Source organism: Ranitomeya variabilis, chromosome 4, assembly GCF_051348905.1.
Source record: "Ranitomeya variabilis isolate aRanVar5 chromosome 4, aRanVar5.hap1, whole genome shotgun sequence".
Taxonomy (NCBI): Eukaryota; Metazoa; Chordata; class Amphibia; order Anura; family Dendrobatidae; genus Ranitomeya; species Ranitomeya variabilis.
Window position 1 is genome coordinate 256,941,700 of NC_135235.1, and position 20,827 is coordinate 256,962,526.

Here is a 20,827-nt window from a genome sequence, read left to right on the forward strand (position 1 = left end):
GATGCTCAATACTGTATAATGGCCACACAGTGCTCCATACTGTATAATGGCCACTCATGATGCTCCATACTGTATAATGGCCACACAGTGCTCCATACTGTATAATGGCCCAACATGATGCTCCATACTGTATAATGGCCACACAGTGCTCCATACTGTATAATGGCCACTCATGATGCTCCATACTGTATAATGGCCACACATTGCTCCATACTGTATAATGGCCACACATGATGCTCAATACTGTATAATGGCCACACATAATGCTCAATGCTGTATAATGGCCACACATGATGCTCAATACTGCATAATGGCTCCACATGATGCTCAATACTGTATAATGGCCCCACATGATGCTCGATACTGTATAATGGCCACACATGAAGCTCAATACTGTATAATGGCCACACATGATGCTCCATACTGTATAATGGCCACACATGATGCTCCATACTGTATAATGGCCACACATGATGCTCCATACTGTATAATGGCCACACATGATGCTCAATACTGTATAATGGCCACACAATACTCCATACTGTACTGTATAATGGCCACACATGATGCTCCATACTGTATAATGGCCACACATGATGCTCAATACTGTATAATGGCCACGCAGTGCTCCATACTGAATAATGTCCCAACATGATGCTCCATACTTCAATACAAAAATGCCCAGACTCAAATTAATCAGTAAGCCAAGCGCCATCACCTAGCTACCTGTATACCACTCCATTACAATATACTAACAAAGGAGGAACATAGGAGTTTTATGGTCGAAAAACTTATGACAAATCTTTATTAAAACAATCACACGTATATTGACAAACAATTTAAAAAAATATATATATATGATGGTAAAGGACACCAATGAGCAACATACAGCACCATATAAAAAAGAACGTCCAACGAAAAGGACCAAAAATATATGAGGTAAATAACCCTATCCAATAGTGTGTCCAAACATATCCCCACGAGACCTCTAGGGGGAGGACAACACAAGTTCTGTCCTAATGGTGAATGCATGATAATGTCCACAGTTCATAATAGCTCCGTCTCACATGCCACCATGTAGGTACAAAGTTATAAGGCTACGTTCACATTTGCGTTGTGCGCCGCAGCGTCGGCGCCGCAACGCACAACGCAAACAAAAACGCATGCACAACGCTGCGTTTTGCGCCGCATGCGTCCTTTTTTTTATTGATTTTGGACGCAGCAAAAATGCAACTTGCTGCGTCCTCTGCGCCCGGACGCGTGCGCCGCAGTGACGCATGCAGCGCAAAACGCAAGTGCGACGCATGTCCATGCGCCCCCATGTTAAATATAGGGGCGCATGACGCATGCGGCGACGCAGCGGCGCAGACCGCAAATGTGAACGTAGACTTACATAGGTATTAGACAGAAAGAATAAGGGTTAACCCTACCGATGCCGAAATGCGCAACTGGACGCACCCCGACGTACGTTTCGCCGCTTTACAGCATGGCTTTCTCAAGGGGAGGTGTGTTTCCACTCTCCTGCAGGACCTTAAGTATCCCTGGTAACACACATGTGACCGGATTTTTATTTTTTTTTGCTGGGCTGTGTGTATATGGCACATGCGCCCACGGCCGAGCAGGAGGTAACCATAGCTCCCAGTCAGACGCCAGCGGCGACCATTGCCGGACCACGCAGGGCAGCAGGCGGCAGCAAGCAGGAGCACGCGCACCGCAGCCACAGCAACAGATACCAAATAAACTTTAGATGCAATTACAATATAACATATATCATAAAAGGGTTATTCCAAATTGTAGCGTTTTATGGCATCATGATAACGGTAATTCATTCTTCGAGTCTTCTATCTTTGTGTTCCTAAACCCAGTGGATTCTTCAAGGAGTATTCAAACAATGATGGGGATAACTAATGTAAAGATCAGATGTAGTTTATCATACCGCAGGGGATAGATTAACATTAAAAAACTATTCAAAGAAGAAAAAACAATAATTAAAATCAGATAAAAACACACACAAAAACCAGTTAAAAACATACAAGTGGAAGAGAGTATGAGCAGAAAAACAAACAAAGCCACCTCTAATTAAATTTCTTTACAGAAAGGGTGCGAAATTAAGGGCCTCATTAAGCCCAAATGGTTTAACTGTTCCTAGCGTAACAATCCATTTTAATTCCGTCTGCGCCAATAATTTTTTGACATTTCCCCCCCTAATACCTGTGTGGACCACATCAATTCCCCTGATCAGAAGTCCTCTTAGGTCACAGTTATGAAAAGACCTAAAATGTTGCGGGATTGTTTTTAATTCCGCAGGATCCTGTACCGACCGGGCTGCGCCAATGTCCCGCACATGCTCCCTCACTCTTCTCAGCTCCCTTGATGTGAGCCCTACATAGATCAATGAACAACTGCACGTGGCATAGTATATTACATTGACGCTGCCTCAATTGATGTATTCTTCGATCTGAAATTCCTTATTACCATCTGCGGAGCAGAATGAGGAGCTGCGAAGGACATTGGCGCAAGACACACAATGGCCGCAGGTAAATAACATCCCCTTGCTGGTTTAACTGACCCAAATAAGCTCTTTGTTGGTGCTACATAATGGCTCTTAATTAGCATGTCCTTCAGGTTTCTCGCCCTACGTGAGGTCATAAGAGGACGATTGCCAAGATATGGTCCCAGGGAGGGTTCAGTGCTTAAAATTGGCCAGTGTTTGGTCAGAATGGCCCTCATATTATCCCATTCGTGGTTGAACACTGAAATAAAACAAATCTTTTCATCTCTCTTCTTCCTCCTATTATCTTGATAAAAGCAGTAGGTCCCGGGGAGTCGATTTTGCTCTATTATAGCCTTGTTTGATGTTTCTTTTACTGTAACCCCGTTGACCAAAACGTAACCTCAAATCTGCTGCTTGGGCTTCAAATCTTTCCTCCATGGAGCAGATCCGCCTCAACCTCAAGAACTGTCTGACCGGGATGGCCCTTATGGTGGCTTGTCTGTGTGCAGATTTTGCATGGATCAAAGCATTAACTGCCATTGTCTTTCGAAAGACATCGGTCTGGATGGCAGACGATGAATCGACCTCCAGACTGATGTCCAAAAAATCAATTTTAGCCAAATCATATCTGTACGTCAATTTGATATTATAACAGTTAGAATTCAACACAGCCATAAAATCCTCGAGCTGCAGCACCGACCCACGCCAAAGTAAAAAACATCATCTATATAGCGCAGCCAGCAAAGCACATGGTCAGCGGCCCCCGCGTCACCAAAACCCAACCTCTCCCAGTAACCTAGAAAGAGGTTGGCGTACGCGGGCGCGCAGGTCGCATGATGCTCCATACTGTATAATGGCCACATATGATGCTCAATACTGTATAATTACCACACATGATGCTCAATACTGTATAATGGCCACACAGTGCTCCATACTGTATAATGGCCAAACATGATGCTCAATACTGTATAATGGCCACACAGTGCTCCATACTGTATAATGGCCACTCATGATGCTCCATACTGTATAATGGCCACACAGTGCTCCATACTGTATAATGGCCCAACATGATGCTCCATACTGTATAATGGCCACACAGTGCTCCATACTGTATAATGGCCACTCATGATGCTCCATACTGTATAATGGCCACACATTGCTCCATACTGTATAATGGCCACACATGATGCTCAATACTGTATAATGGCCACACATGATGCTCAATGCTGTATAATGGCCACACATGATGCTCAATACTGCATAATGGCTCCACATGATGCTCAATACTGTATAATGGCCCCACATGATGCTCGATACTGTATAATGGCCACACATGAAGCTCAATACTGTATAATGGCCACACATGATGCTCCATACTGTATAATGGCCACACATGATGCTCCATACTGTATAATGGCCACACATGATGCTCCATACTGTATAATGGCCACACATGATGCTCAATACTGTATAATGGCCACACAATACTCCATACTGTACTGTATAATGGCCACACATGATGCTCCATACTGTATAATGGCCACACATGATGCTCCATACTGTATAATGGCCACACATGATGCTCAATACTGTATAATGGCCACACATGATATGTATTAGCAACTGGATAAAAATTAACCTTTATTTACGTATATTTAAAAACCAATTATTATAGTAAAATTAAAAACGAAAAGCAAAATGTGAGGACCCTAATGTGATCATGAGCGGCGGACATGATTAGCATTCTCCCCTGATGAATCCATAAGGAAGAAACGCGTCGGGAGACGCTTTCTACAGCACAAAGCTTCAACATAGTGTCCGGTACAAAGTGGACAGGAACAGAGGAATGGCGGGTGATGGCCGGTGTGGGGTGAGATCTACCCATGGACATGGGTTTGTTTAAACATACAGTCTTATGTATATCAACCTCTTTATATACTGTTCCATCCACATCAGCCTCTAGGTATAAGGCTGGTATAATTTGTTATGTCAGAGATTATGAATAAATCCATAGGGGACAGGGATATTGTTTGAATGAAAAAACTGGTCCCCATAAATATGGATATGGTCATTCATCTTTCAATGGTATGTTGAAGCTTCAAGGAAACGCTGTGTTGCTGAACTGACAGTTGTTTATATATGGTATTTCTTGGTTATATGAGCAGAATAATGGTATGTGGATTTTTTGTACAAATTATTGATGAGGCAGACAGGTGAAATTGCTTCATTCATAATTATTGAAAGACAAATTTGTAAGGCCAAAAATTAGGCAGACCTTTGATGTTGAGATATTGCTTAATATATATTTAGTGGCTTGATTGGCTCAGAAAAAGCTGTAAATTTATCCCGCCTACCAAGACTCCTTGAGTCCAAATCATATACATGGAATATAGTCCATATTAGACAACAGGAGTGTTTAGGAAGTAATTATATTCAGCAATGTCAGTTTTTTAAATTTGTAATTGTTGTTTGTCTTGTTCTTGTTTCCCCATTTTTTTGTGTTGGTAATATAGCACAAATCACATTAGGGTTCTCATATTTTGCTTTTCGTTTTTAATTTTACTATAATAATTGGCTTTTAAATATACCTAAATAAAGGTTAATTTTTATCCAGTTGCTAATACATATTTGATCCTTGATTGGATAAACGCACCACGCTTTGAAATATGGCCACACATGATATTGCGTACAGTATAATGGCCACACAGTTACTCCTACACATGTGGCTCCGCTCCGTACACCTTGCACACACGGCTCCGCTTCGTACAAACACGGCTCCGCTCCGTACACCTCATACACACACGGCTCCGCTACGTACATCTCGTACACTCACAGCTTCGCTCCATGCACCTCGTACCCGGCTTCGCTCTGTACACCTCGTACACACACGGTTCCGCTCTGTACACCTCGTACACACACGGCTCCGCTCCGTACACCTCATACATACACGGCTCTGCTCCGTGCACCTCGTACATACACGGCTCTGATACATCCACACTGTAAACCCCTCCTGACCCCACACATAAGCTTACCCTCACCCAGCACCATAACTGCAGGGCAGAGTCCTGCAATACACGGAGGCCCTTGATCATGTGACTCCTGACTCCTCCTCTCCTGTGACCTCATCACAGGTCCTGTGCGCACAGAGCAGCGGCAGCCATATATGTGGTGTGCGGCTCTCTGCGGGTGGAGGGATGTGGCTCTGCAGTGCGGGACAAGTACGGACTCTCAAAATCGGGACTGCCCTGCGGGAAACGGCAAGGTTAGGAGGTGTGAGCAATGCAATGTGCATATTGTATGTGCGGCATCTCCTACACGGGAAGCATTTATCACAATGGTAGGAAGGAGATGGGAACCTAAATCTGCACAGCCAAACCTCTCAAAATTCACGGTATGACAAATCATGTGCAGCACCATTAAATCGTCTGCAGCGATCTGTGACTGAGCTATATGCCATTAAAACTAAGGGTATGTTTCCACGGTCAGGAAACGCTGCTTGTTTGACGCTGCGCAGAGCTGCAGCGTCAAACAAGCAGCGTCCAGATGTTCCAGCATAGTGGAGGGGATTTTATGAAATCCCGTCTCCACTATGCGTGGAAACCCGCACGCGGCGGCCCTGCGACTCCGGACATGCTGCGCGTCTTTTCAGATCGCAGCATGTCCGTACACCTTGCGGGGACGCAGCGTCCCTGCAAAGCATATCACAGGGCCCTATGGGACAGAGCGATCATCCCGGATGTGAAGAGTTAACACATCCGGCATGATCGCGTCCCAGAAAGGGGGCGGGGCTTAGCGCAGAGCGGCTTCGCCACTGCGGCGATACCGCCGGCCATCCTGAACGTGGAGACATAGCCTAACACTGTCTTGTGCAAAAAAAAATGGACGTGACTAGTACATGCCGGGAGACTGCAAGTGATAATATCCCATTCTTTAGTCACCTGACCACTGCTTAGACCAGTCACTGGATGCACATGTCAAGTGACTGGATGTCATCTTTGCTTGCGGAGAGTATAGTTTTGTTACTTTAGAAAAAAAAAAAAAATTATGTTAAAATATTCAAGGAAAAAATGACTGAAGACTAAATGTCTTGTTTATGCTGTCAGTAAATTCATACATTTTTGCACAATTTAAGTAAAGTATAAAGAAAGGAGCTAAATGTGTCAGTCACTGTCTCACTGGTGCAGAACTTGTGACCCTCTCGTCGCTGCTCTGCGAGTCAACAACAGCTGGAGATCCAAGGGTAACCTGCTCTTCATACACCAAACTGAAATGAATTCTAATCTGTAATGAAAACAGGTCTGCAAAATGATTACGGCACTGACCTATATTCACAGCACAAGCCTGGCACTTCCTTATTCAGACAGATTAAAAAAAAAAAAAAAGAAGAGGACCAGGTGAAGAAAACAAGTCACAACCACATCAAAGGGCTTCATACAGATCCTGCCACCGAATGAGAAGTCTATGGTTAAGTACTAAAATAAACAAATCAATATCTACAAGAAAAAATATTAAATAAAAATGTAACAGAATATCCAGTATAAAATACACTAACACTATATCTAATAAAATATAGATGTAAAACATAAATAGCTAACATAAAGAAAAATATGTAATATATGATAAAAAAAAAAATCTAAGAAACACTCCACCATGAACAAGAGCACACTGCATTTATCCATTTATCAGAATGTATTTGCCAAGAAAAGCTTCCGGCGTCTACTTCAGGCTATGTGCCCACGTTCGTGATTGTTTGCAGAATTTTCCTGAACAAAACCGGACACCTTTTGCAAGAAATCCGCAAGCGTTTTTCTCGCGGATTTTGCACGTTTTTTTCTGGAGCTTCCCAATGCAATATTATAGTGGCAAATCCACAGATTTTCCGCAAAATTAATGAACATGCTGCGTTTTTTTTCAGCAATGCGTTGTTTTTGCGGAAAAAAACGCAGCATGGGCACAAAAATTGCATAATGCATTAAAATTATGGGATGCTTAATTTAAGCTTTTTTTTAAGTGTTTTTGCAGCGGAAAACCGACGAAAAAAATGCGGAAAAAAATGCGACAAATCCTGAACGTGGGCACATAGCCTAATGTTCCCACAGGCCCCCTTTTACCAATTGGAGGCCAAAGTGGGCCTCTACATGGCTAATATATCTGCATAAGCATAATAAAGAACCAACAAATATAGGTAACCATTATTTTTCAATAGGCCCCTGTGGTGGGTTGATGCCACTCTATCTAGAATCTAGACTGGACTCCTTGAGAACATACGGCCTAACATATGCTGTGTCCACTTAGCATTACACATCAATTTTTTTTAAACTATTTATTACATGAAACTGTTAGGCTGGGTTCACATAGCGTTATGGCAGTCCGTTAGACGGACTGCGTTACACTGCGGCATAACGTGGTGTAACGCAGTCCGTTAACGCTGCCATTAATCTCTATTATCGGGTGCATCGCCAACGCATACCATAATGGACATGCGCTAGCGATGTGCCGTCATTATGTGATGGACTCCCGGACGCGGGCTGCAATGTTTCCGGGTCCGTCACCGCTAGCGCAGATAGAGCATCTACGCTAGCGCGATCGCATAACGCAATCTTTTTCGGCACTTGCGTTAACGCAGTCCGTTTAATGCATGTGTTGAACGGACTGCAGTAACGCAATGTGAACCTAGCCATACAGTTTTTATATTTTTTTATTATTATTATTGGTGTTGAGCTTGTAAAAACCATAAGTTCTGCAACTTAATATTACGGTATATTTTGTGATTCAACTCCAACAACTTCAATCCTCTGTATGTAAAATAAACTATAAATCATATAGTGAGAATAGACGTAGGCCGGTTCCTAAATCGTGCAACGAGACACATGAAAAGGCAATTCTGAGAAGTAGATGGGCACGGGGAGGAAGATGGTGACTCTTTGTGTGAGATATCCAGGTATCACTTCCCAATGACCATAAGCAGTTTCCGTTAAGATCCTCACAAAAGGGAAAAACACAATTTTTCTTTACAGAAATTAAGATTGTTACAGCGCTCGGCAAGAACAGGAATATATTATCCATCATGTAAATTTATTAAACCGAGGTCAGAGGGGCAACTAATGGACAGAACATGACGAGTACTCCTTGGAAGAGGCTGAAAAGTTCAGCAGGAACCACTGAAAATCTGATTATTAGAAAAACATGATTTTGGGGGAGTTACAAACACAATCATTTGGGCACAACCTATCTAAAAGTATTGATAATAGCAGAATAGTGAGTGCAGCTCCGGAGTATAAATAAGGATGTAACTCAGGATCAGTAACAGGACAATTGTCAATATATTAATTATCCTGTACTGATCCTGAGTTACCTCCTGTATTATACTCCAGAGCTGCACTCACCATTCTGCTGGTGCAGTCACTGTGTACATACATTACATTACTGATCCTGAGTTATATCCTGTATTATACCTCAGAGCTGCACTCACTATTCTGCTGGTGCATTCACTGTGCACATACATTACGTTACTAATCCTGAGTTACATCCTGTATTATACCCCAGAGCTGCACTCACTATTCTGCTGGTGCCGTCACTGTGTACATACATTACATTACTGATCCTGAATTGCATCCTGTATTATACCTCAGAGCTGTACTCACTATTCTGCTGGTGCAGTCACTGTGTACATACATTACGTTACTAATCCTGAGTTACATCCTGTATTATACCCCAGAGCTGCACTCACTATTCTGCTGGTGCAGTCACTGTGTACATACATTACGTTACTAATCCTGAGTTACATCCTGTATTATACCCCAGAGCTGCACTTACTATTCTGCTGGTGCAGTCACTGTGTACATACATTACATTACTTATCCTGAGTTATATCCTGTATTATACCTCAGAGCTGCACTCACTATTCTGCTGGTGCATTCACTGTGTACATACATTACGTTACTAATCCTAAGTTACATCCTGTATTATACCCCAGAGCTGCACTCACTATTCTGCTGGTGCAGTCACTGTGTACATACATTACATTACTGATCCTGAATTGCATCCTGTATTATACCTCAGAGCTGCACTCACTATGCTGCTGGTGCAGTCACTGTGTACATACATTACGTTACTAATCCTGAGTTACATCCTGCATTATACCCCAGAGCTGCACTTACTATTCTGCTGGTGCAGTCACTGTGTACATACATTACATTACTGATCCTGAATTGCATCCTGTATTATAACCCAGAGCTGCACTCACTATTCTCCTGGTGCAGTCACTGTGTACATACATTACATTACTGATCCTGAATTGCATCCTGTATTATACCCCAGAGCTGCACTCACTATTCTGCTGGTGCAGTCACTGTGTACATACATTACATTACTGATCCAGAGTTACATCCTGTATTATACCCCAGAGCTGCACTCACTATTCTGCTGGTGCAGTCACTGTGTATATACATTACATTACTGATCCTGAATTGCATCTTGTATTATACCTCAGAGCTGCACTCACTATTCTGCTGGTGCAGTCACTGTGTACATACATTACATTACTGATCCTGAGTTACATCTTGTATTATACTCCAGAGCTGCACTCACTATTCTGCTGGTGCAGTCACTGTGTACATACATTACATTACTGATCCTGAGTTACATCCTGTATTATACTCCAGAGCTGCACTCACTATTCTGCTGGTGCAGTCACTGTGTACATACATTACATTACTGATCCTGAATTGCATCCTGTATTATACCCCAGAGCTGCACTCACTATTCTGCTGGTGCAGTCACTGTGTACATACATTACATTACTGATCCAGAGTTACATCCTGTATTATACCCCAGAGCTGCACTTACTATTCTGCTGGTGCAGTCACTGTGTACATACTTTACTGATCATGTATTGATCTTCATTTACACCCTGAATTATACTCCAGAGCTGCACTCTCTATTCTGTTCATAGATTCACTGTAATATATGGACACAATGACCTAATTAGCAGAATAGTGAATGCAACTCTGGAGTATAATTCAGGATGTAAATGAATATCAGTACATGATAAGTAATGTAATGTCAGTGCACAGTGACTCCACAGCAGAAGAGTAAGTGCAGCTCTAGAGTATAATACAGGATCAGTAATGTAATGTATGTACACAGTGACTGCACCAGCAGAATAGTGAGTGCAGCTCTGGACTATAATACAGGATGTAACTCAGGATCAGTAATGTAATGTATGTACACAGTGACTGCACCAGCAGAATAGTGAGTGCAGCTCTGGGGTATAATGCAGGATGTTGTATAGAAATAATTAGCTTCTGTCTAATTGGCCCTAAGGTGCGTGTTGCTGCGTTGGAGAAATTACATGGTAAACTCATAATGACTGAGGTAAAGGAATAACAATAATTTTATTGTAAGGTATTGCGTAAAATATTGGTTCTAGGTTAATAAGGAATAATAAGTACCTACTAATTAAAAGGTAGAGACAAAAGAAAAAAAGTTTAGAAAAAAAGAAGATGCAATGCAGCGAAAGACACTCGAGTAAATTTCTCACTGTAGATCTGGCACCATAAAAGTCATTAAACCGGTTCGGCTGTGTATTGGCTGAGAGGACAAAGAAGGAGCAATTTGCTGCTTAGATTAAATCCTTCACTTTTGGGGCTGAGGCTGTAATCCTATAACACAGCCATTTTAGCCATTTAAGGAAAGATTGTATAAAATGTATCTGTTCTTAAGGAGCATTCTGCATCTAAACTAAATACAAGAATTACCCCTGAAAAATAATCAGAGAAAAGAGGGGCCACATAGAAAATATGATTTGTGCTAGCTCTTCAGTGGTTTCAAGGGGGCTAAAAGCTTTTGTACCTTCCCCACCATTATCTTCTCATTTTTCGGAGCACAGAAGGTTGGAGTCCAGTGTGGTCGACGGTTCCCCCTCTCCTGTTTGCTAATGTTGATTATCAGGGAAAGCAAAGTGCAAGTCCCTACTTGTTTGGGAGATAGAGCAAAGCAAAGCTGCCCCCCAGGTAATATCATTACTGAAATCTGGACAGGTTTTCAATGAGTCAAAGAGAAGAACGTGGTATATTTCCAATGAAACAAGTCACAAGTGTATTTCTTCCGAAGTCTGGAACAGATTGCTGGCAGCAGGGGCAGAATGTGTGTGAACAGAGATTGCAATGGTATCAGCTTACAGAGGCACGGTGTGACCGAGCTGCCTAATACCTCTATTAAATTCACATCTACTAATAGCCACTGATGACACACATGTAAAATCAGAAGTCACATCCTGCAAATTGCTAAATCACTAAATGGTAAAAATACAATCGCAAAGTGTAAGTAAGGTAAGAGGAAGGACAACTTTTATAGTCTGGAGCGTTAGTTATGAAAATTCCAAACAGGTCAACAAAACACGGGACAATCATCACTAATTGATGATGGGATTGCACAGATATAAAGAGAAACTGCAGTTTCACAAAACTTATAGCATGTTACAGACTTATCAGAAGCTTTAATTACTGTGTGTTTTGCTGCCAAGATCCCAACCAACTACTAAAACAAAGGGCCAGAAGCGCTGAGCTCTCCGCCAAGACTGAAGATGGCCACATACAAAGCAATGTGCTCTCCAGTCTCTGAGAAAAGCAGTGTATGACTGAGTGCGCCCAGCATTATTTCCGACATGTCTCTAGAACACTTCAAACGTTTTACATCAGTGCAGTTACTCTATAGGGCTACCTTTCTATGGAGAGAAAAAAAGCCCTAACTGGAACTTGCCCTGGGTTGAATATTACAAAAAAACACACATGCTCAAAAAGTAATGCAGTATTTGTAGAGCTTTTCATAATTCCCCAATTGACACCTAGGTTTCTTCTAGACATAAGGGTTTGTTTTGTTTTTTTCTTGCGTCAAATAAAACAAACGCTCCACAAATACACTATTGTGTTAGGGCACAATTAGACTATGCTGACAAAAAGCTTCTAAGAGGAGAAATAAATCCAATCCGGTTTTAAAGAGAAATCTAAGTTTTCAGATCTAACGAGGGTTTGAAGCTTTGTTCCTATGCATTTTTTTCCTTCAGCTTTTTGACTTGAGATTATGAAGTTTGGAGAAGATCCCAAGAGAAATCTGGGTATTTATAAAGCAAGGAAATTTGCATCACCTGGCCTTTCCTAACGATGATAGTGAACAAGCTATAAACCTAACAGGTTAACTAAGGTCTGAAACCTTGGTCAAAGTTATCTGAGCACAGAAATCTCCAAGGTGCCCAAAGCTTTTGCATCAGCCCATCTTCCTTTTTGGAATTTTTAAAATGTAAAAAAATAAATAAAAAATTTATATACGGTATATATTTTGCCCAGAATACAAAAGAAATGTGTCATCTTTAACTGATAGAGATCATTTAATCTTCAACTTGCTTAGCTGTTCACAATAACTGTAATTTTGACCATGGGTGCCCAAACTTTTACATGCCACTGTATATACATAGGAAAGTGCTCATGACTCCGGAAATAATACCATTCTCTGTCTGATAAATCAGATTCACATCAGGAACCCCCCCCCCCCCATTCCAAAAAGAGCACAGCGCAAGAAAGTTTCCCAGTGTTTCCATGGGATTATACTGGTGATAGTGGTGCCTTGTTGCCATAGAAACAAAAATACCTAAATTAGCATCCTCAGTAGGAGAGTTATTTCCCGTGATGTCCTCAAGGGAAGCCACAGGAAGGCAGCACAGCTGGACGATTTTTGTATCAAGGCACAAGAGAGGACTATAAACAGGCGTCATGCCCAGCGGTGCCCTGCGTTGTAGAGGTGCCCGCTGTGCCGGACGTAAAATATTATACATATAAAGCAGGAATCAGTGAAGGCAAAATCAAACAATGTAATTAGACGTTGCAAAACTTACCTCGTCCCACTATTCATGACCAGTTCCATTTCACTGCTCTCCTTCGTACTCCCCCAACTTTTCGGTCTGAGGCCATGGCGCCTTGGCGAGGTGCTCGGTGTTGAAGTGTTAGACAGGGCACTGTCCTCATCGCTGGACGGAGTGATCTCTATAGATGGAAGTTGCAGATATTCCAAATTTCCCGAGCAATCCAAGTTCGCAACATTTTCTCGATTTCGTGCAGTCTTGGATCGCCTCATTCTAAATCGCCGCCGGCGTTGGCTCGGGGTGTTTGCGTTGCCGGTGGCTGAAGTGTTGCCGCTTAGACGAGAGACCTGCAGTTCTGGAATCCGAAGGGTCTCATTTAATTCGGCAGCCAGCATGTTAAGCCCCTAAGCCAAGGAGACCCAGCAGCGGAGAACCAATCACACAAGTTTCCGGGTAACACTACTATAAGAGTGACAGGAAGCGTCTTATCACAGCTGCGAGCTTCCTCTGATCGCGAGCTTGCTCTTCTGAACTGGCTGTAAGCGTGTTTTCATGTAGCTCGGCTATAATCGACCCCTCAGGAGATCCTGCAGGCGAGAGGAGAGAAGTAAAAAGAAAAAAGGTCTGAGTCCATGCAAATAACTGAACAGACAAGAATAAGAGCAGAAGATACAGATATTAAAGGCATAGAATTGGTGAGAGACAGGAAGGAGGAGGCAGTTAGTGTCTCTTTGGAACGGATACCAAATGCAGCAGCTGCCGCTGTAACCCAAGCTCCTCTGTAGCAGACGCCATCACAGGAAAGTCAGCACAGAACAGATGGAACTTAGGTGAGCAGTAACTTTACACACCTGCCTATTGTCCTGGAGCGCGGAGGGCAGCAGCGCTCACAAATCCACAGGAGACACAAGAAGGGGATAAAAGAGAAATCCTGCATCTATCTTCCCTGGTCTGAACCTGACTGGTGGCAGCACCTCAGCGCCAAATATCATCACTACACAGGGAATCTGACACAGCGAAAGAAGTGTGACTGTAACGCCCCCTAGTGAGGGGCCAAGGGGCTGCACAAATCACAATCTGCACTGAGATACCCGGGCTGAAGCTGACACTACAGGTGTCTATGCTCCACGAAATTAATCTATGGGGCTGCAAGACCCCCCATCCTTCTCCACCCAATTAGCTATTGATAGATCATCACTACATGACAGGCGTCATCGCTTATTATAGAGAACAAAGGAATTGCTAAGAGACCAGATGTGTATATTCTCCAGCAGAAAAGTGTGACAAATACATACGGGGGCATTTCTGGATATTTAGGGTACACTGCACATAGAGAATCTTTGCAGAAGTTTTTTTTTCTTAATAATAGGAATATATTCCTACATCTGTAAGCGTATGTGCACATGGAGTCTTTTTCAGGTAATTCCACCTGGAGGCCGCCCAAACGAGTGTTCAATAAAAGATGAAAAAAAAATAACATATATGCAGAAATAATCATATAACACCACATGCACAGCAAAGGCCAAATGAATTGTGCACATGTCCCGTCTTTTTTTTTTTTTAACCGCTGCAGACTTCGAAAGCCAAGAAGCCGCTAAAAGAAGTGACCTGACCATTCCTGGCATCTTATACTATGCGGTACTCCGGCGTCTACAAGATGCCGTGTGCACATACACTAATATTGGTATTACTTTTATCTGTTTTTACATGCATTTTTTTTTAGATGCCTATAGGAAGTAAAAAAAAATGCACCAACGTAAGAAAAAAAGAACAAATTTCTACAGCGTCTTTAAATGCACAGTGGATACAAGTTTTCATGAAGTCATAACCACATTGCTTGCGCTGTTAAAACAGCAAATCTTCTGTCTTCCCCCACTCCCAGCTCCCCAAAAAAATAACAAAGAAATGAAAGTTTATGGTACGTGGGAACATGGCCTAGGGGTATCGGACTAGGGGACCTTTCTGTGGCAGAAAACTCAGAACAGCAAATACCAGAACAGACTTTGCTGTGGAAATGTGGCTGGACTTTCTGCACATTTCACACTTTGCACCCTCTGATATTTGCACCATAAATTGGAGCTGGCCGATACATACAGCAGGGCAGCCTAAGCTGCGGTATTCAGGCAATTGCATCCACAATGCTGCTCTGGTACCGGCTGCTGCTAACGCGCTTCATGTATAAGTGCAATAAATAGGGCTCATTTGAGAAAACAAATGCTAATTAGCTAATGAATGAGGATTACATTGTGGTGCTGACAGGGATGATGAGAGTGATCACAGTCTGTGGACAGCATCAGGGAATACGGTGTTGTCATATCAAAAACTGAAAACAAATTAGAAGTATCAATCAAAAGGGAAAAAAAGACACCAACACATAAACCCATCTACCTAGGGCACATCAAAGTCTCCTCATTGTGCGGCGGCTCTGAAGCAGCGCCAGCCATGTGCCACTCCTCTCTACTTCTGTGTCGACTTTGTTTTCATCTCCATCCATCAGAATGTGATTTTTTTTTCTGTTTTGCAGCTGAACACACTGCCCGCCTTTCATCTGCAACATGATCCATGAATCTCAGTCTCAGCTCAGGCACAAGAGATCAATCTTTCCAAAAATTAATGAACTTGTCTTAAAGCTGCAAGAACCTAATTTTCACCCCAAGGCAGAGTATACAAGGGAAAAATCACTTTATTTCTGGTGATATAATATCGGTCGGTCACTCACCTGTCAGAACCTGGCCTTTCTTCTTCAACAGATAAAGGTAACGGCTTCATGACCTGTAACTTTCTGAGCCCAGGTCACTTACATTCGAGAGCTAAGGAATTAGAAAAAAAAATAAGTAACATTCATTAGTGCTGGAATTTATAAATGAAAAGCAAAGAAAGAGTCTCCATAGAAACCCCTCATTCTGAGTAACCCGGGCCGGCAAGATCACTCCAGGGCGCAGCTTCCGGGGTCTATTCTGGGACTGACCGTGGAGGGCGAGCAGCCCAGAGATCTTCCCCTGCTACATTCCTGCGTTATTACACTGGATGCACAAGCATCTGTCATTTCACACAAAATCACACAAGGTGTAAAACAACGAAAAGCTTTAGTTATATTTACATAAAGTATAAATCACATATTAATTAGGAAATAGTCAAACTGACTGCAGAGGTAAAAGGTGACGATGCCCATAGCAACTACTAATTATAAGTAAAGCAGGTATTACTTCTGCTCAGCAGCTTCTAGGAACTTTGCAGGTTACAATCCAGAAACATTATTAATTATAATAGACTTTTACTATGAATCTTTGATTTGCGGATGTGTGAAACTGCCCTAGAGGAGATTTGTCAGGTAGCTGCCTAAAGAAAGTCTCACATTCTGATGCTCTTCTGATTTGAAAAAAAGGACATTTATTTATTTAGTTTTTTACGTTGCTCTCACCACTTCTTAAAATAAAAAGATTGGGGTCGCCCTCCACCACATAGATTTTGTATAATTTCTATCAAGTTCACTAATAAAATTATAGAACAAATCTACGGCTGCTGATTGTGGCGCTCGGACAGGCAAAAGTGTGAGAAATATAGTAATAGATCGATGCCTCATAATATATTTGTCACATTTTACTCTACGATTCCCGTGACTTTGGTGTACATAATGATATCCGTGGAGCGGGATTTTTTTTAAAGCAATTTTCAAGCGATTCTTTCTTCTTCTTTCCTCCAGGTTTTGCTGTACAGGTTCTGTGCATTACTCAACACATTGCATGCAGGGCAATTATTTATTGGGGGGGGACAAGAGGGTGGGCAGTGGTTTTGCTCCAATGTAACTTTTTTTTTAAAGTTTTTATTTATTTCGCTATGGAGCATGAGCTAGGTATAGCTTTTATTTGCTAGTTTTTCTTCCATAGGATTTCAAAGACATGAGAAAAAAACTCATGTTTGAAGTTAACAAAATATGCAACCACAGTTATAGACACTTGAAGTGTACACAGATACAAAGAGCCCCATGGTAAACCCCAGAATGGGCACCAATCCATGATACCAGATGTAATATTAATCAGCAGTTTCAGGTCTCATTCAGACGACTAATGTGGCCACTTTTTAGTTTCTGAAGCCCTCAAATACCAGGTCATCCAGGGACTAAAGACTGAAGCTAATAGCCCTTTAAACATATATTTAAGTTCATGACATGTGACCCCTGGTCAGGCTGGAATCAAAGTTTTGCTGTAATACTGTCATCTAAATGGGAACTAAAGCTGGAGTTATACCCTGGAGTTGTGAGCTGCGAGGCTGAGGACTGCGGGGAAAACCCTCATGTAGTTTACTGAAGTTTACCGGGCCTCTCTGACCTTTCCTGGCGCCTGCGCACTGCAGTACTTTACTCTGCCCTCAACAGGGCAGAGAATCACACCTGCACAGGAGCACCGATGCCAGGGAGAGACGAAGAAGCAGGAGGGCAGCATCGCAAGAAGATGGGAGGCGCCGGACCCTGATCTGCGACTCCCATCAGACCAGATAACCACCCTCCTTCCCCCCCCCCCCCCCCCGGTGAGTATAATATAACTTATTTTCTTCACTTGCAGGTCGGACAGGGGGCATATCTACAGCATTATAGAATGCTGTAGATAAGCCCTGAAAGGCAGTGGCCGCAAAATCTGCTGACAGGTTCCCTTTAACATCTTCAAAACATCATGAATGATAGTGGAAACCGGGCCGATTGCAATGCTTAATTCAAAAGCTATAACACTGACTTTGAACCGACGATCTCCCAAAATCATGGCATCCACTTGCTTTGACGGGTGTTCATATTTAATTAATTCCATACTCCATTTAAACGGCTTAGAACAAAACTTTACTTGGTAGTAGGAAGGTGCATTATCGCCATATATTGTACAGCAATCATCTTTTCATCGATTCCTTTAGGTTTGTTTTCTTCCTTCATACGGAATTTAATAGCGGAACGAGGCACCAAATCCCTCACTTTCTTTGTAGATCCTTGCCATCCTGTCACAGCCGGTGATCTGATGATATATAGAAAAAACTCAGCACTCAACTTAACGTAAGACAGGTGATTTAATGGTGTCCACAAAATAACAGAAACGTTTCGGTCCTACATCCGGACCTTCATCAGTCACAGTTGATAAATGTGAGGGAGCAAGTGGACCCACAGAATTGCTGATTGTGGAATGAGGTCACACTTGTGTGTGAGTGTTGCCTGTATGTGGGCAGTATAGCCCCAAATGAAGCAATATACCTTAAACTATCAGGAGGACATAAGTGCCGTGCCTGTGTGGGATGCGGAATCCACCGCTAGTCCATGTCCGCATACTCTGGCACCTCTCTACGGCTGTGCACACGTCTACTTTTTCATGGTGATCTGATGAGACTGATCGTCTCCTGTAACTGTTGCTTGTCCTGAAGAGTATCACCATATACAGAAAAGCTCAGTTCTCGAACACTGACACAACTTAAACCTACAATTTTCTAAGTCCCTCCATGCACGTAGCACTTAGTTAAGAGCGAAACACTTTTTACTTATTGGTCTATTGCACATTGCACGTTATATATTGTACTTTGGAGTGGATATATTTAATAATATGTGTGGTATCTGAGTGCACTGCTTTTTTCTGAGTTACATTTAATTGCACATTTTTTTCACTAATTGAGGGGCTGAATATTTGAATACTGGGTCTGCCCATACCATCTTGTGAAATAACTATATATGATCGTTTCTGTCCTGTTGTGCGCACAGATTTATTGTTTTTAAATTTGTTGCCATTAGTAATATAAAATTAAGGCATTTTATGATATACTACCTGCGTGGGGTTTCTCTGGTGGTCCATAGGTTGGTTGGTTTGGCTCTTCTTACAACGTGTTGGGGTAGATAACATACTGAACTACCCTCATAAAAATTACGTGAATTATCTGTACCTGCCAAGGCGAAAAACATGATTTTATGTCCAGACCTAATAGGAATTTTTTATTGGCCATTCAAGCCAAAAACTTTACGCAAAAAAAAAAAATTGGAAACACTGACCATAAGAAAAGCCTAAATGCAGACATCATATGATGTGAGGAGTTGAGCAGGACACAAGCTCACAGCTCAGGGATGGTCCATTTATAAGTCAGTTTTTTAGAGATAAAATGGTGACACTTCTGTGATCTAATTATCCAGATCGTCACTGATGAAGGATTTATCTCTGCTGACTGTTAGGGTACCGTCACACATTGAAATTTCCATCGCTACGACGGTACGATTCGTGACGTTCTAGCGATATCGTTACGATATCGCTGTGTCTGACACGCTACTGCGATCAGACACCCTGCTGAGAATCGTACGTCGTAGCACATCGTTTGGAACTTTCTTTTGTCGCTTGATCACCCGCTGACATCGCTGGATCGTTGTGTGTGACAGCGATCCAGCGATGTCTTCGCTTGTAACCAGGGTAAACATCGGGTAACTAAGCGCAGGGCCGCGCTTAGTAACCCGATGTTTACCCTGGTTACCAGCGTAAACGTAAAAAAACAAACCGTACATACTCACCCGTCGGTGTCCTTCAGGTCCCTTGCCGTCTGCTTCCTGCTCTGAGTGCCGGCCGGAAAGTGAGAGCAGATCACAGCGGTGCTGCGCTCTGCTCACTGTACGGCTGCACTCACAGCAGGAAGCAGACGGCAAGGGACCTGAAGGACACCGACGGGTGAGTATGTACGGTTTGTTTTTTTACGTTTACGCTGGTAACCAGGGTAAACATCGGGTTACTAAGCGCGGCCCTGCGCTTAGTTACCCGATGTTTACCCTGGTTACCGGGGACTTCGGCATCGCTCCAGCGCCGTGATTGCAACGTGTGACCGCAGTCTACGACGCTGGAGCGATATTCATACGATCGCTGCGACGTCACGGATCGTGCCGTCGTAGCGATCAAAATGGTACTGTGTGACGGTACCCTTAGATAATAGAGGCTTGTAGAATCGTGTGTCCAGCGCCGGTGACCTCTCCACTTAAGCTCAGATCCACAGATCCATCCAAGTCAATGTGACAAACGAAGTCTGTCCTGAGGATGTTTCCTCATGATATCCAGGTCAGTCTTCTTGTATAGACAAACTGAGGAGCAGGAAGGACACTGCTATTGGGACTTCAAAGGAAATTCCTTTCTTTACACTGGTGCAATCAATGTTTAGTCACCACCAACGAGAGCTGCTGCTGCCACTGACCTGCTGGTGGTGAACTAAAACAACCACACAAATTAGACTAGTGTTGGCTGAACCTGGATGGGTTCGGCTGACATCCCGATGTGTACAGGAGCCCCCGGACATTTGATCTTCGGAGGAAATATTGATCCAATATGTCCGATTTCTGACTTGTCTTTGTCACGCGGGTGCTGGGTAGACTTCAGCTGATTACACGGGCCCCTGCGATATCCCTCAGACTAGGGAAAACCCTGTCTGTCCCTCTCCCAGAATTTACACTGATGGTGTGCTTGTCTGGGCCACCAGGC

The 20,827-nt window shown here is 42.8% G+C and overlaps 1 protein-coding gene across 3 annotated transcripts in view; it reads right to left on the reverse strand.

Annotated features, from left to right (window-relative positions):
* The window catches only part of GRAMD1B (GRAM domain containing 1B), a 212,961-nt gene extending 193,603 nt beyond the window's left edge, over positions 1 to 19,358 (reverse strand). Inside the window, exons 1-4 of one of the 3 annotated variants that reach the window (XM_077249616.1) lie at positions 19,148 to 19,358; positions 18,188 to 18,352; positions 16,072 to 16,162; positions 13,386 to 13,939 (exon numbers count right to left, since the gene is read on the reverse strand). In XM_077249616.1, the coding sequence (XP_077105731.1) occupies positions 13,386 to 13,747 (362 nt within the window). In that variant the 5' untranslated portion in view covers positions 13,748 to 13,939; positions 16,072 to 16,162; positions 18,188 to 18,352; positions 19,148 to 19,358. Of the gene's footprint in view, positions 1 to 13,385; positions 13,940 to 14,203; positions 14,344 to 16,071; positions 16,163 to 18,187; positions 18,353 to 19,147 lie in introns of those variants that run through there. The other 2 variants (XM_077249618.1, XM_077249617.1) reach the window with 2 other exon arrangements.
* Positions 19,359 to 20,827: the final 1,469 nt, after the last annotated feature.